Source organism: Molothrus aeneus, chromosome 1, assembly GCF_037042795.1.
Source record: "Molothrus aeneus isolate 106 chromosome 1, BPBGC_Maene_1.0, whole genome shotgun sequence".
Lineage (NCBI taxonomy): Eukaryota > Metazoa > Chordata > Aves > Passeriformes > Icteridae > Molothrus > Molothrus aeneus.
Genome location: NC_089646.1, coordinates 102,565,418 through 102,579,416, shown reverse-complemented (window position 1 = coordinate 102,579,416; position 13,999 = coordinate 102,565,418). Strand labels below are relative to the sequence as shown.

The 13,999-nt window shown below is 37.9% G+C and overlaps 1 protein-coding gene across 1 annotated transcript in view; it reads right to left on the bottom strand.

Moving 5' to 3' along the window:
• Positions 1-13,999, bottom strand: part of LAMA1 (laminin subunit alpha 1) — a 98,554-nt gene that overhangs the window by 59,675 nt on the left and 24,880 nt on the right. Inside the window, exons 5-9 of the mRNA XM_066546118.1 lie at positions 11,182-11,424; positions 5,771-5,950; positions 2,961-3,050; positions 2,401-2,518; positions 1,152-1,330 (exon numbers count right to left, since the gene is read on the bottom strand). Of these exons, the coding sequence (XP_066402215.1) occupies positions 1,152-1,330; positions 2,401-2,518; positions 2,961-3,050; positions 5,771-5,950; positions 11,182-11,424 (810 nt within the window). The remainder of the gene's footprint in view (positions 1-1,151; positions 1,331-2,400; positions 2,519-2,960; positions 3,051-5,770; positions 5,951-11,181; positions 11,425-13,999) is intronic.

Here is a 13,999-nt window from a genome sequence, read left to right as displayed (position 1 = left end):
TGAAGGTTTGCCAAAAGATATGGAAATGCTTAAGACAAGAGTGGATGCTTTTTGCCAAGACATTCTGGTTCAAAGAGGAAGGAAATTAAAGAAATCCTTGGCTCTGTGTTCAATGGAAGGACAGCTTATCTATTAATAAAGACCCATTCTGACTTCATGATCTATAAATCTCTAAAATATAAGGCAGTGAAAATCATATGGCAAGATTTTATTTTTTTGCAGGGAAAGCTGTCCTTTGAGGTGCTTCAGCTCTAAACCAAACTAGTAATGACCTCACATTTAATGGCTATGAGTTGATCAAAGACCTTTCTTCAATGCTTTTTACAGCAACTCTGAGACACAATTTACTTCTTTGGATGAGCTGTACCTGCTGTATACCCATACTCCTATGGACTCATCCTTGCCCTCTGCACCAATTTATGCCAGATTTTTAAAGTATGGGTTTTTCAAAATATGCATGAACCTACCAAAGCAATACCATGTGAAGTAGAAATTCAGTTCAGAATGTCTCATTATACAGAGACCTCTAACACTGCAGTTATATGCAATGCTAAGTTACATAAGTTCATATGTTTAACTTTGTCAGCCACATCTTAGCAAATGTCTTGTAGAGTTTATGCCCTTTATCCAAAGAGTGACACTGGAAAGTACACTCAGAGCACAAGTTCTGCAACAATCATATCAAGAAAAGCATTTGTTGCAACTTCTTATCAGCCAAAGATTTTGATCCTTGAGCCAGGTCCTTTTTAACGCTGGTTGAAATGGGCTGATAGAGGATGGTACACAATTTTGGCATTTTTGAAGACAGTGAAACTTTAGTACTTTGGACCTTTTTAGAGCTTTACCCACAGGAGAAATGGATTTCCTATCAGAACACGTACATTTCCACACTATCAAAGATATCAAATGTAATTTTCACTTATCATTTTCTTCTCCAACATCTTGACTTGCCCTCCTACACAAATGGACAAGCATTTTGGTTTTTTCTGAAAGTTTTGGCGTTAAGTGATTTACCAAAAGAATCCCCTCTATAGTTCTTAGCTATTCTGCAACTAATAAAAAACCAATATATTAATCACAATCAGCTGAAATAGGCATGATACCATGTTATAATTCACCAAAACATTAGAAAGGTATTTTCTAAATCTTACTTTATGTGGTCTAAAATATCCATCAGCACACATTTCACAGTTGATCCCAGTAGTATGTTGAGTACAGTTTAAACACACACCACCTCCTATAAACTGGCCATGAATATCCATGCTTCTTTTCTGATCTGCAATACTCTGGTTGTAATAGCAATCTTCTGCTTTGTTATGACAGTTACATTCTGAGAAGGAACGGAAAATAAATATTTTTTTTTTCTTATTCACAATGTGTAACATTTCCTAGAATACTGACATTTTTCAAAGTTTAAAATGTAAGTAGAAGAGCCCATGAATTGACCTCAAAAGTGTGCTTTCCCCCTTTAACATGCCATGTGCTTCATCAGATATAATACACTATATTTCTTAGCAAGTAAGCAAATTTCAAAACCACTGTTATCATTTTAACAGCACTGTTTTTAGTACTATTCTGTATATCCTACTAAGACAATCTTGTCAGCACTGTTGTCAACAGTGATGTGTGCAATTAGCAATAACTGGTCCTTCTTCTGTCCTCTGCATTACAGATGAAAAGCTGCCTAATTCTTCTCTTATTTGTATTAGAGACAAAATCTGAGAAGTCAAAGTACTTAAGTATAAGTGTTATTAAGTTTAAAGAGTGGTATTATGACTTGTGCAAAGATTTCTATTAAAAACATTTCTTTTCCATCTGGAACTTTAAATTTTATCCAATAGGTTCTTAATTGTCTGCAGCTTGTGCTATGCATTAGTAATGTGAAGTGAGAAAATGCACCAACTAGCCCTAGGAACACATTCAGCCCTACTGGCACAGCCTAAGTCAATCTATCAGACAATTTGAAGCATAATTGCCAATAAGGAGTTTCTTTCAAAACATTTGCTATGAGAACAAAGTTCTTCATCTGACAAAATTTATGATCAATTGATAAAATTTGCACTTCAAGTAGCTAACAAAATGATTGATGCAAATCTGCTAGTTTCTACAGGAGTACAATAAATCCCCAAGTCCCTTTGAAAAAGAGATTCTGGGAGCTATACTACATGACAACTCCACTAGCCAAGGAGTTACACTGAACAGATTATTGAAAACCATCTGAACATTTATGATTAGAAGTAGGTTCTCTACCTCTGAACAATCCCATGAAAACAGTTCATAGTTTGTGCCTTTTTCTGGGGAATTAGTAACATACTAAAATTACAGATCTGTATGAAAGCAACCTCAAACAAGAAAACAGTAAGGCTTCATGAAACTACCTAAATGCCTGTGCCTACTTACTCTCACATTTGTTCCCAGCAGAAAGGGTTCCTGGTCTCCATGGTTTCTGGTGGTAGCCAGGACAGCACTTGTTACAGCTCTCTCCACATGTATTGTGTTCACATTGGCACTGCAGTTTCTAAGAAGAAAAAATCCACTTTCTTGAAATATTTTTTAATGGACAACCTAATCAATTTTGCCAAAAGCCTGCTCAGTATCAATCTTACTTCAAAAAATGGCATGACCCACAAATACCCCACAAGTGGCTCTACCATGGTACATCAACTACTAGGAAATAGCCTTTCCAGAACAGGAGGGGCAAATCTCCTGTGCTGCAAGACAGACTATGTCTTGTGCCCCTCGAATTGTTTTGATTCAATGCCAAAGAAGAGTTAACTTCAAGAAAGATACACTACAAAACCCAGATGTGCTTCCTCTGAAAAAAAAAGAAAAATATAGCAAATAATTTGTATGCATCATAAGATCTATTTTAGCTTCCTCTTTCTCATTCTCCTTAGGAATTTTTTTTGTTGTTATTTTAATTTGAAAAGTTGTTTTGCAAAAATAATGAGATTAAATACCTTTGTGATTTCATCCAAAGGGCAGCTACGAGCATGGCCATAACAAATACACATGCCACCAACAGAGATGTCCTTTATCGAATAGTAGTACTACAAAAAAACAAAGGTGAGAAAGGTATGAATAAAAGACATTTACACCTATTTACATTTCCCTGCCCTACTCTGCAAAACAAAATGCCAGCATTAAACTGCTCTGTGTAAATAAAAGAAATACTTAAACTATTTGCCATTTGGGGAAAACTTCAATTTTTGCGGGTTTTATTTTTCCCTATTGGGTATGAAAAACGAACTGGCTTTTAAATTTAGGTATGTATGTAAAATTCCTCAGCTTTGAGAAAGACCACCAATTGAGACCTCAACCAAAATGTACTTGCAAAAAAAAAAATCCAACTTTTTTCACTTTACAAGAAGCCATAAAGCATAAAAAATTGCTGTATTTTAGAGTCAGTCTGTGGACTAAGAGTATGCTTCCTTAAAATGGGAACTATCCCTCCCCTAAAACCACTTTGCACACTCATTTCCAGACCAGCTCTTTGCAACTACTGTGTAGCCAGGGAAATATTCCATCCAAACTCTTAGCTTAAAAATCGCGGATACAGCAGAATACTATCCATTAATATTGCCAGGTGGTGAGCAGAAACAACATACATAAGGAAAGGATTTAATTTTCAAGGCAAAGAGGAGGCAGGAAATGACCATCTGGGTTCAGTTACAGCTGCAGTATCAACATGGTTGGCCTGTTTGTATCCTGGGAAGTTTGTCCTACAGGGGAATGAAAAAGAAACTCTTTTTGAGGATACTTCTAAGGGAAGAGTTCAATGCTCTCAGACCTAGCAACCCTAATGTCAGCTGGTTCAGGAAGAGAGGTAGCCCTGGGTGGTCAGACATGCTGACTCCTGGACTGTTATTTCTTTGAAGGCTCTTGGACTTGGAGCAAACTATCTTCTTTGATTTCATACTTATTTTTTTATGGTCTTAAATTTCTTATGTGCACTATTTTGGGAGGATTTTTAATGTTATCGGCTTGAACTACAAAAATCATTCAGGGACTTACCATGAACAGTAAATCCTAAACTACAAAGAAGGAGGTTCAGGCTGAGAAAAGAAGAGGACAAAAGCAGAATTTAATTTCTCACTGCATTCCCGACTACATCTCTGTCTTATTTTCTGCCAGTGTACAGCTCACAGCAGCTGTGTGCAGCTTGGAGTTGAATGAGCAACCAGTGATAATTAAAGGCTACAGACAGAAATAAATAAAAAGAAGGCAGAAATAAAGGTGCTGTTGAACACTCAGAATCTGAATTGGCCATTTTTCAAGACTATGTACAGGAAACTAAACATAATTGGTATCAACAACCATAGCAAAGTCTTCAAAGCCAATAAAAACAGCATCCAAAAAGCTGGAAGTGGTTATCTTTGTTGCAGCTGGTTGCACAACAAAGTGAGACTCAAGGTGAGAAATCAGGATTTGGGAAACCTGGCCAATATGTGCAGTTCTTCATGTAAAATTGAGCTAAGCAGTGCTAGGTGGAGAAGTAATAAGCCCTGGATTGCACAACTGTGTATGTTACAAAACCAGTGGCAGTGCTTGGCCTCAAAATTCTTGTTTCCCAGCTGTATGTTTGTATGCTTCCATGTCAAACTTTTCCTTTTGGGGTGTATGTCTTGATATGCCAATACTATCAATAGATCTAAGTATCAACCAGCTTGCTCTGTGGGAACATCTCACCTCTCAGGCTGTGCAATTCCCTATTGCCAAGTAAGGCACAGCTGGAGCAGCTCTCCAATACTCTGCTCTTGCAGTCTCCATGCTAGCAATTCCCATTGACAGAAAATGCAAACCATCCAGATTTTACACTTTACAATGCTGCAGTTGAATGGACACCTTGAAATCACCCACAAATCCCTGACCAAATCCAAGTTCCTTCCTCCCTTCTGTGCTCAGCTATCCAGGCAGCCAAGGATTGCCTGTATCAGAGGAGCCACAAACTGCAAGAATCCCGTTGCCACACAAGGAAGAGTTGCTTGCAGATGTTTTTCAGGAAAAGGAGCTACAAAGGAAAGGGAAGGAGAAAACACTTCTCATGTTCTCCTGTCCTCATCAGAAATCCTACTTTCACAGAAAAACTTGAAGTCTCTGAAGTGTTAACCTGTGAGACATGGGCAAATTAAGATCATAATGGCAAGATAGGAAACAGAAATCCTTTTCCAGCAGAAAAACTGTTGAGATTTCCAATGTTAAATTTGTGTGAGAACCTGAAGAAATCAGCCCAAGTGCTTGGGGCTCAGTTTCCACAGTTTCAGTATCAAACCTGGAAATCAGTTAATGCTCTCGGAATTCTACAGAAACATTTTATGTTAATTTATGAGCTCCAAAACAATTGATTATAACAGCTTTTAAAAAATGAAGACATGAAAATTCACAATAGGTCCTGAAATCCATTATACACCACAGAAAGTACTGCGGTGGCATCAAGCACAACCTCAAAAGTCATCTCCATCAGTCAAACCACAATTTGTATTTTGATGATAAAGCATTATAAACACTACTCCTAGCACAAATCATTCACACAAACAAATAAATTAAAACAAAAACTGTCTTGAAAATTGAAAAAATATTTAGCTTTTTTCTAAAAGCTGTTTGTGACAAGATATTGTTGTTAATGGTGTCAAAGGCAAGGCAGGAATTATTTAAAACCTATTAACGCCACTCTGAATGACAAGAATTAAGTATTTCTCCTTCTCAAATAGGTCAGAATAGACTCTCCCATCAAGCTATACTGAATACCATTTATGAATAATCAGCTTACCCTTCTGGTAACAATGGGGTCTAGTTCCTTAGGATCATTATGGCTGAGAGTCATGAGGTCAGCATTCAGAGTTCTAATACGCTGCAGTCGCAGGCGAATGTATCGTGCAGAAGTAAATTCCAACAGTTTCTGTGAAGGATCATCAGCACTAGGCCTACCATTGATCAGTGAGGTGTGAATCTGGAAAGAAAGGCTGACTTAGTCACAAACATTGCGATTCACTTACCACGACAAACATTAGTCTGAGAATCAAAACCACAAAACTTAATCTTGTTTCCCAACAACTCAGGATGGTGATGTGTTAGACTACCTAGAGTTCTTTCTATTTCCCCATTGTCTATCTGCAGGTAAAATTCCTGCTGCCTGAGTCACACTGTTCTGAAACCACCATTATCAACTCATCATAGTCCCAAGTATCCTGGGCTTTTGTGGAGATAAAATAAGGAGAAAAACCAAGGTGCAGTATCAAGGTGAGTCCCTAGGTTCTTTATATTTCCCCATTGTCTATCTGCAGGTAAAATTCCTGCTGCCTGAGTCACACTGTTCTGAAACCACCATTATCAACTCATCATAGTCCCAAGTATCCTGGGCTTTTGTGGAGATAAAATAAGGAGAAAAACCAAGGTGCAGTATCAAGGTGAGTCCCTAGGTTCTTTATATTTCCCCATTGTCTATCTGCAGGTAAAATTCCTGCTGCCTGAGTCACACTGTTCTGAAACCACCATTATCAACTCATCATAGTCCCAAGTATCCTGGGCTTTTGTGGAGATAAAATAAGGAGAAAAACCAAGGTGCAGTATCAAGGTGAGTCCCTAGGTCCTGCAGTCTTCCTTCCTCTCCCTCACTGAGACAGAGTATGTAACTCTGGCCATAAGCTCAATTTTGTCTTTACAGATTTCTTCTCTGCAAATAGAAAGATCTTATTACAAAGCATAATCTGGTCCACATTCTCAATCTGGGGTCATTAATCCTACACCTAGCAGTGACAGGACTGTACAATCAGCAGGAAGTACTCAGTGATAAGACATGCAGTGGGAAACTCAACACAGATGACAACTGAAAGCAAGTTGTCAACACAAACCCACTCATTTGACCTGCATCTTTCTTGCACAATCCCAGCTGGCCCCACTAAAATGACTTTAGGCGTGAAACTGCACAGCTTTTTCTGGCCACAGCCCCTTTCTTCTTTCCAAAGCTACTTAGGAACATACAAGGATATAGTCCCCTATGACCACACAGTCCCTGCTCCATTTTATGTAAAAACCAGAAAAACAAGACCCGACCATACAGACAATGAACAAGTGTTCAACAGTTCACCTGGTGTCCATAACAAACAAAGGGTCAAGTTTTGGGCTTGTCAGATGCATTTCAGAGTGTAGGACATATTCTCATTTATGAGGAGTAATTTTGTCTCATAAACTACTCTTGAATTTATAGTTTCAACTTTGTCCAGTACTGTCAAATTGTTCCCCTGAAAATATTCCTACATGTTATAGATTTTTTTAAATTATTATTCTTAAAAAAAAAATCTTAATTATCTAATGGAGATAGGGGCTCCCTAGGGAGTAACTGTGCTATTTAAAAGACATACAAACAGACTTGTAATGGAGGTCACATTCCCAAAATTATAATTTTGACATTTATTGATTAGCACCATTCCTTCTTAATATTCTAACATAGCGTGTTCAAAGATTTCTACTTTTCTGATAGCCCATCCATTTTTTTAACTGCAGAATAACAGTTATGATAACCAAAATCTTTCCCAGGTCTCATCCTGCAAATTTGCACCACCTGATATAATATTCAGCTCTCATAGAAATACAGAGAATTCTTCTAGTCCATTTACTTTGCTAAAGCAGGATTTATTAGAGTTTTTTTGGATGTTTAACCAACCCATTTTCAAAGACCAGTGTTGGTGCTGACTTTACAACCTTCCAAGGCAATGTACTTCAGGCCTATCCAGCTTTATTGTTAGAAATGCTCCTAATCTCTAAATCATGTTTTTCCTTGTTGCAATTTCAGAACTCTTCCTGGATCCTGTCACAGACATGCAGAAAACGTTTTTCCTCTTTTGTACCCATGTTTTATGCAACTGAAGACTGAACATGCCCACCACATCTCAGTCTGTTCTCTTCAGGCAAATTGGTTGTGCAATATTCATTCCGAAGTTATGTTTTCTGCTGGGAATCACAAGGCAGAATTGTTGGTCAAATATTCAAATATCACTGTTCTCCTTTTACTGAAAAAAATTTACACATATATACTCAACTATAAATAAGCACAACTTCAGCATGGGGCACCATATCCTACTCTCATCTACTTTTCAGTACAGACATAGAATTTGCTGGGCTTGCTGCAATCCTTTGATTTTCTCAGCAAAGACAGCAGGATCCAACCATGGCACTGGAATTTATAACACACTGTGTTTGCTTTTTATCACTTAGACACCAGACATTTAAAGATCCAGAAATGCCTGTCCCAACCAATTGGCCACATGACACATGCCACTTCATTCTACATCATCTTTCCTGCTTAATATATACTCTCACTTCTCAAAAGTAGTGCCTTCAAAGTGATGAAATGTAAATTATGACTCATTTTTTACTCTCAAGTTTAAAGCTTGAACAGTAGAAATTCTACTGTCTAGAAATTCTGAGTAGAAACTCTGTAACAATACACTTAAATCTTTATAGGGACTGTAGAGGAATCTTAACAAACAGAAAAAGAGAGAAACAGAAAAGATACTGACTAAGATACTAAAGAAGAAATACCATGATTCTCCTTGCACACTGCTACATTTGTCTAATAATAAAAGTGATATTTCTCTATTATGTATTTTTGGCTTACCTGTCTTTCATAATTCAAGACCATTTTCAAACAACTGCAATTTAAGCCTTGAAATTCATCATGAGTCATAAACTGATTGTGTAAATTGCCAAAAGCAGATCTTCAAGCAGTATAAATCAGGCAAATAACAGAACTTACAGTCAAGCAGCTCTATCTCTTCAAACCTGAGAAAAATCTAGCAGCCAAACTGGCAAAATGTCACATTTGGCAAAAAAATGTTATTAATGACATCCATATTTAAATATGTGGTCTCTTTATGCTAACAGTTATTTCACATCAAGACACTCCAAGCTGATGGCAGAAAACTGGGATGTTAGCAAATGCTGGATACAAGGCAGGCATTTACAGAGATCAGCTGGTTTGCAGGGCCATTCTTAAGTGCAACAGATTGGCTAGAACAAATTACAAAGCTCTAAATACATATATTTTCCATAGAGTTCCAAGATTCACTAAGGCAGGTTGTGAAATACTCTGCGCAGGCAATGTTCCTGTCTGACAGACAATCCAGCTACAAAGGAGGAGCCCTTCCTTTGTGAATGACAGCTTTTATGCATGTGTCTTTATCTGCTGGAGGGCAGGAAGGCTCCTCAGAGGGATCTGGACTGGCTGGATTGCTGGGCTGAGGCCAATTGGATGAAGTTCAACAAGGTCAAGTGCTGAGTCCTGCCCTTGGGTCACAACAGCCCCAGGCAGTGCTACAGGCTGGGGCAGAGCGACTGGAAAGCTGCCCAGCAGAAAAGATCCTGGCGTGCTGGCTGACAGCAGCTGAACCTGAGCCAGCTGTGCCCAGGTGGCCAAGAAGGCCAATGGCATCCTGGGCTGTGTCAGCAGCACTGTGTCCAGCAGAACCAGAGCAGTGATTGTCCCCCTGTACTCAGCACTGGTGAGGCTGCACCTCAAATCCTGTGCTCACTTCTGGGCCCTTCAATCCAGGAAGGACATTGAGGGGCTGGAGTGTGTCCAGAGATGGGCAGCAGAGCTGGTGAAGGGTCTGGAGCACAAGTTCTGTGGGGAGCAGCTGAGGGAGCTGGGGGTGTTCAGCCTGGAGAAAAGGAGGCTCAGGGGTGACCTTATCACTCCCTAACCTGGCAGGAGGCTGTAGCCAGATGAGGGTCGGCCTGTTCTCTCAGGCATCAAGTGATAGAAGAAGAGGAAATAGCCTCAAATTGTGCAAGGGAGTTTTAGATGAGAAACTAGGAAAGTTTTTTGCATAGAAAGGATTGTCAAGCATTGGAGAAGGCTGCCTAGGGAAGTGATGGAGTCACCATCCCTGGAGGGACATGAAAATGTGTTACTTTAAGAACATGGCTTAGGGGTGAAGTTGGCAATGCTGAACCTTGATCCTTATTAGTAGGACTAATAGTTGGACTCAATGACCTTAAAAGTTTTTCCAACCTAAAAGATTCTGAGATTCTCCATAAAGACAGAAATTTAATTCTTCCAATTTTTGTGTTATGTTTTTCCATCACCACACTCAGAAAAAAAGCAGTGTTTTGATAGTGTAGCCCAATTAATTATGTGTACTATCAGGGAAAAAAGAATTAGAAAAAAATGTAACTAAATTGAATTTCTGGCATCCCTGGAGCTGGAGTTGTATGGCCTACTAAATGTACATTACAAGCAGCACTGCTCCTATACAGTCAGTAAGGGTTTTCTGGTTAATTGTATGGAGAGCCAGGTTTAGGTTTCTTTGTTCCATCTCATCTGTCAGTTTTATGTTGATTTTATATTGATCACATGCTCACAACATTGCAATAAACATTGAATTAAAGTAAGAGTGACTTTACTGAATTTCACTGGTTTTTTTTTCTTGCTGTTAGTTTTAATTTTATGTGAATGTCTACATCCAGACCAATCCTTTTTTTAACCAAGAAATAAAAACATATTGATTTCTATGAAGCTAGGAGTTACTAGCACCCTCCATGGGATAACACCACACTTATTATCACAGTCATACATTATAGCATTCACGATGGAATAACCATTGGTTTTAATGTATCATTTCATTGTGTGGCTGTCTCTCCATAATAAATTACACAAGTACCATGAATAGGGTTTACTAAAAGAAAGAACAACAGCAAGACTGCACAACTCGTAGCCCTTTTAATTATGCTGCATCCTTGAAACAATGCCAAGGCTTGTTTAGGAGTTCCAGCTGTGCAGAGCACTTCAACAGTGTTAGCTGCTTTATCTCACACAACCAGGTGTTCCTAACACAGGAGTTTTCTCTACTAAATGAAAAAACTGGCAGAACACAGAGCCTCTGTTATAGTTTTTCGGGATAAAGGAACTAATAATTCACAGCTAATTGCTACCATCAAATTATATGGAAAGAGAGAACAAAGAGTTTAGTAATGGGAACACATAGAACCAAAGACACATTTCATCCCATGATTTAGAAGTTTGCTATACTATATGATATAAAGATAATGTTACTAAAAAAGAATAGCAGATAACCTGATAGTTCTGAGGGTGATAAACTCTGTAACTGCAGTTCAAATATTTTCAAATTGTTATCACTTCATGTCCTTAATCACAAACTGCAACTACAAAAACAAAGATACCTCTCCATGTTCCAGGGGGACTAGTCTGGAATAATAGGAGGTGCAGATCACTTCATCATCCCTCTTGTAAGTTGGCGGCCCAATTCTTGGTGTGATGTTGTAACGAGTTAAACATTCGGTATCACTAATTGCATAGTACTGCCATGGCCTGAACTCCATGCCATCTATGGAGCGTTCCAAAATCCAGTTTCCAGGTCGTGGAGCATTAGCGGCTTTGATGATGACATATGCAACTTGAAAGACCTGAAAAAAATGCAAGAAGAAAATTTTAACACTTCATTGTACTGTAAAACACCACCAGAAACCAACTGGGTAATAAATTTCAATTTTCAAAGCAGTATACACTTTGCCTGGGCAGAGGGTAAAATTTGGTAAAGTAACTCTGTATAAACTTTTTGCACAAATGTTTGACTAGAGGTCCACCTAATTGTGTCCAGGGCATCCGTTCGTGCTGATGTAATAGCTGAAAACTATATCTATCCTGCACATCTCAGGATTAGATGGGTATAACTATCTGTGGGAAATGTTTAGCTTTTCTGAACCACTGACAGCTTAAAAAAAGTAGTGTTTGGTTGGGTTTTGTTGTTTGTTTTTTTGTGCTTGGTTGGTTGTTTTTGTGAGGTTTTTTATAGATATAGACCAAAAAGCTCCTTGGTTTACAATGTAGCAGGGAATGTAATCTTCTCTGTAAGAACATTTCTGAAAAACTTTTTATACCCTATGTTGAAAACCTCCTTGCATTACAATTTCATCCTTTATTGAAGTTATTTCAGCAGAAGACTACTTATAGTCACTGCTAAAAATATACAGAGACAAATAAGCTGAATGTGACAAAAATAACCATGATAAAAGAGCTAATATTCTTAAGTAACATTGAGATGTATGTGAGCTATGCAGCTATCTTGACTATTTTTCTAACAACCCAAAGTGAAATCCCCATGAGCACAACAGGACTGTTCAGCACTTCTGTGAGTAGGCAGGGCAGGAATTAAGTTCATATCACCTTTTAAATTACTTTGTCATGCAGCCAGATAACCTGAACTGGCCCCCAGCTCATGACAGCATCAGACATGAACACTGAAGAGCATTTACTGCAAAGCCACCATGTTCTCCCTTACCCAGTACCTGCTACATCACCTCACTCAAAAAGGCTGCATTTGCAAACTCATAATACTTCTATACAGGAGTTTAATGTTTCATATACACTGGAGTAACAAGCCAGGTTTAGATGAAAGAAAGCTCTGTATTATTCAGCCATCTCAGAGAAATGTATTTCCACTTGAGCAGGCTGCTATTATCATCATAATTCCTGCCTGCATGTGCACTATTAATACTGTGTTGAGCTCCAATCTGGCTGCAATCAGTTCTTTCATACACTATAAATTTAAATTTTTAGGATTTTTTTTTTTTTTTTGCAATGCAGATTAAAGCCAGGGCAAGAACAATACTTGCCACATGAGAGAAGGTTTTGATTTTGCCAAATGGGGAAATAAAGTCACAAAAATAAATAGTAACTGTGTTGCAGATGCAATTCAGGAAATGACTTTTGAAACAAAACATTATTTAGGTGAACAAAGCTTTGATTAGGAGATCTTGCACACATGCGAAGAAAAAAAAATTGGCGATATTTATCTTCCATTGATTTACTACATATAATATCTTTTAAAAAGTGAAACAATCTTGCTGTTATTTAAATCAGACAATTTAAACTACAATGTTTTTATTTAGTCTGACTTTCTTTACAGGCAATCCAGATTTATCCTGTTAAAATCAGTCAGACACAAACAGAACATTTGTAGTTGTTGCAATAAATATAAAAATTTACAGAAAATGAGGATTTTACTTTTCAGCAATGCAAGCAGATACAGGCAACAGGAGAAGCCAAGTCACTCTTTAGTCAGTCTTAGAAATAAAATTTCTCTGGGGTCTGTGAATCTTTTGTTGTTTCACATAACCTTAAAATCTGATCAAAGTTAAACGAATATCAAGAATTATAATCCAGCTTCCATGAAGAGAGGAATGCCTTTTAAATAAAACCTACATCATGCCAACAATCTCCAGCTGAAAAATAAAAGCCAAAATACATGGTTTTAAAGGAACAAAGTACACCATTTGGGCAGACTTCAAACCAAACAACTATATTCCCTACAGACAACCTGGATTTCATTGACTCAGTTAGTGGTATGGAGTTTTGCACTCAGTTACGACCAAGCAGAATCTAGTGTATTATCATTTCAGTACCCAAAACCTGAAGACACTTGTATGTGACAGGAGTTGCTTGTATGGGTATTTTCTCCATCACAGATGGGAACACCACAAAACTATTAAAACTAGAAAAGTTTTATTGACTGGGCTTAGAAACAGCTATGCACTTCCAAGTTCCTTTGAATTCAGTAATCTTTCTCAAATGCATAAAAGATGCAAGACTGGAACCCAAACCTTTTTCAAATACCCTGGTAAAAAATCTCCCTCAAAAACTCTCATATGTCCTTTATTTTCTTTCCCCATTCTGCTTGCTGTCATCAACTAAACTGCTTCCCTACTTATTACACAGTTGGCTGAACAACAAATGATCTACTTTTGATTACTTTGAGATTTTTCAAGACCCATTATAGTCTGCAGCTGATGTGGCTAGTTTTAAATCCAGTTCCAACTAGTAACAATGAGCTATCCTTCATCATGAACTAACTGCTGCAGTAAAAGGTATTTACAAGATTATGCAAGTTAAACTTATTTTAAATACCAAGTTCCTTGGTGAGGGGGGAGTGGAGGGAAAAGACAGTCAAATATTAACATTTTCACAGCAACTGTGCACAAA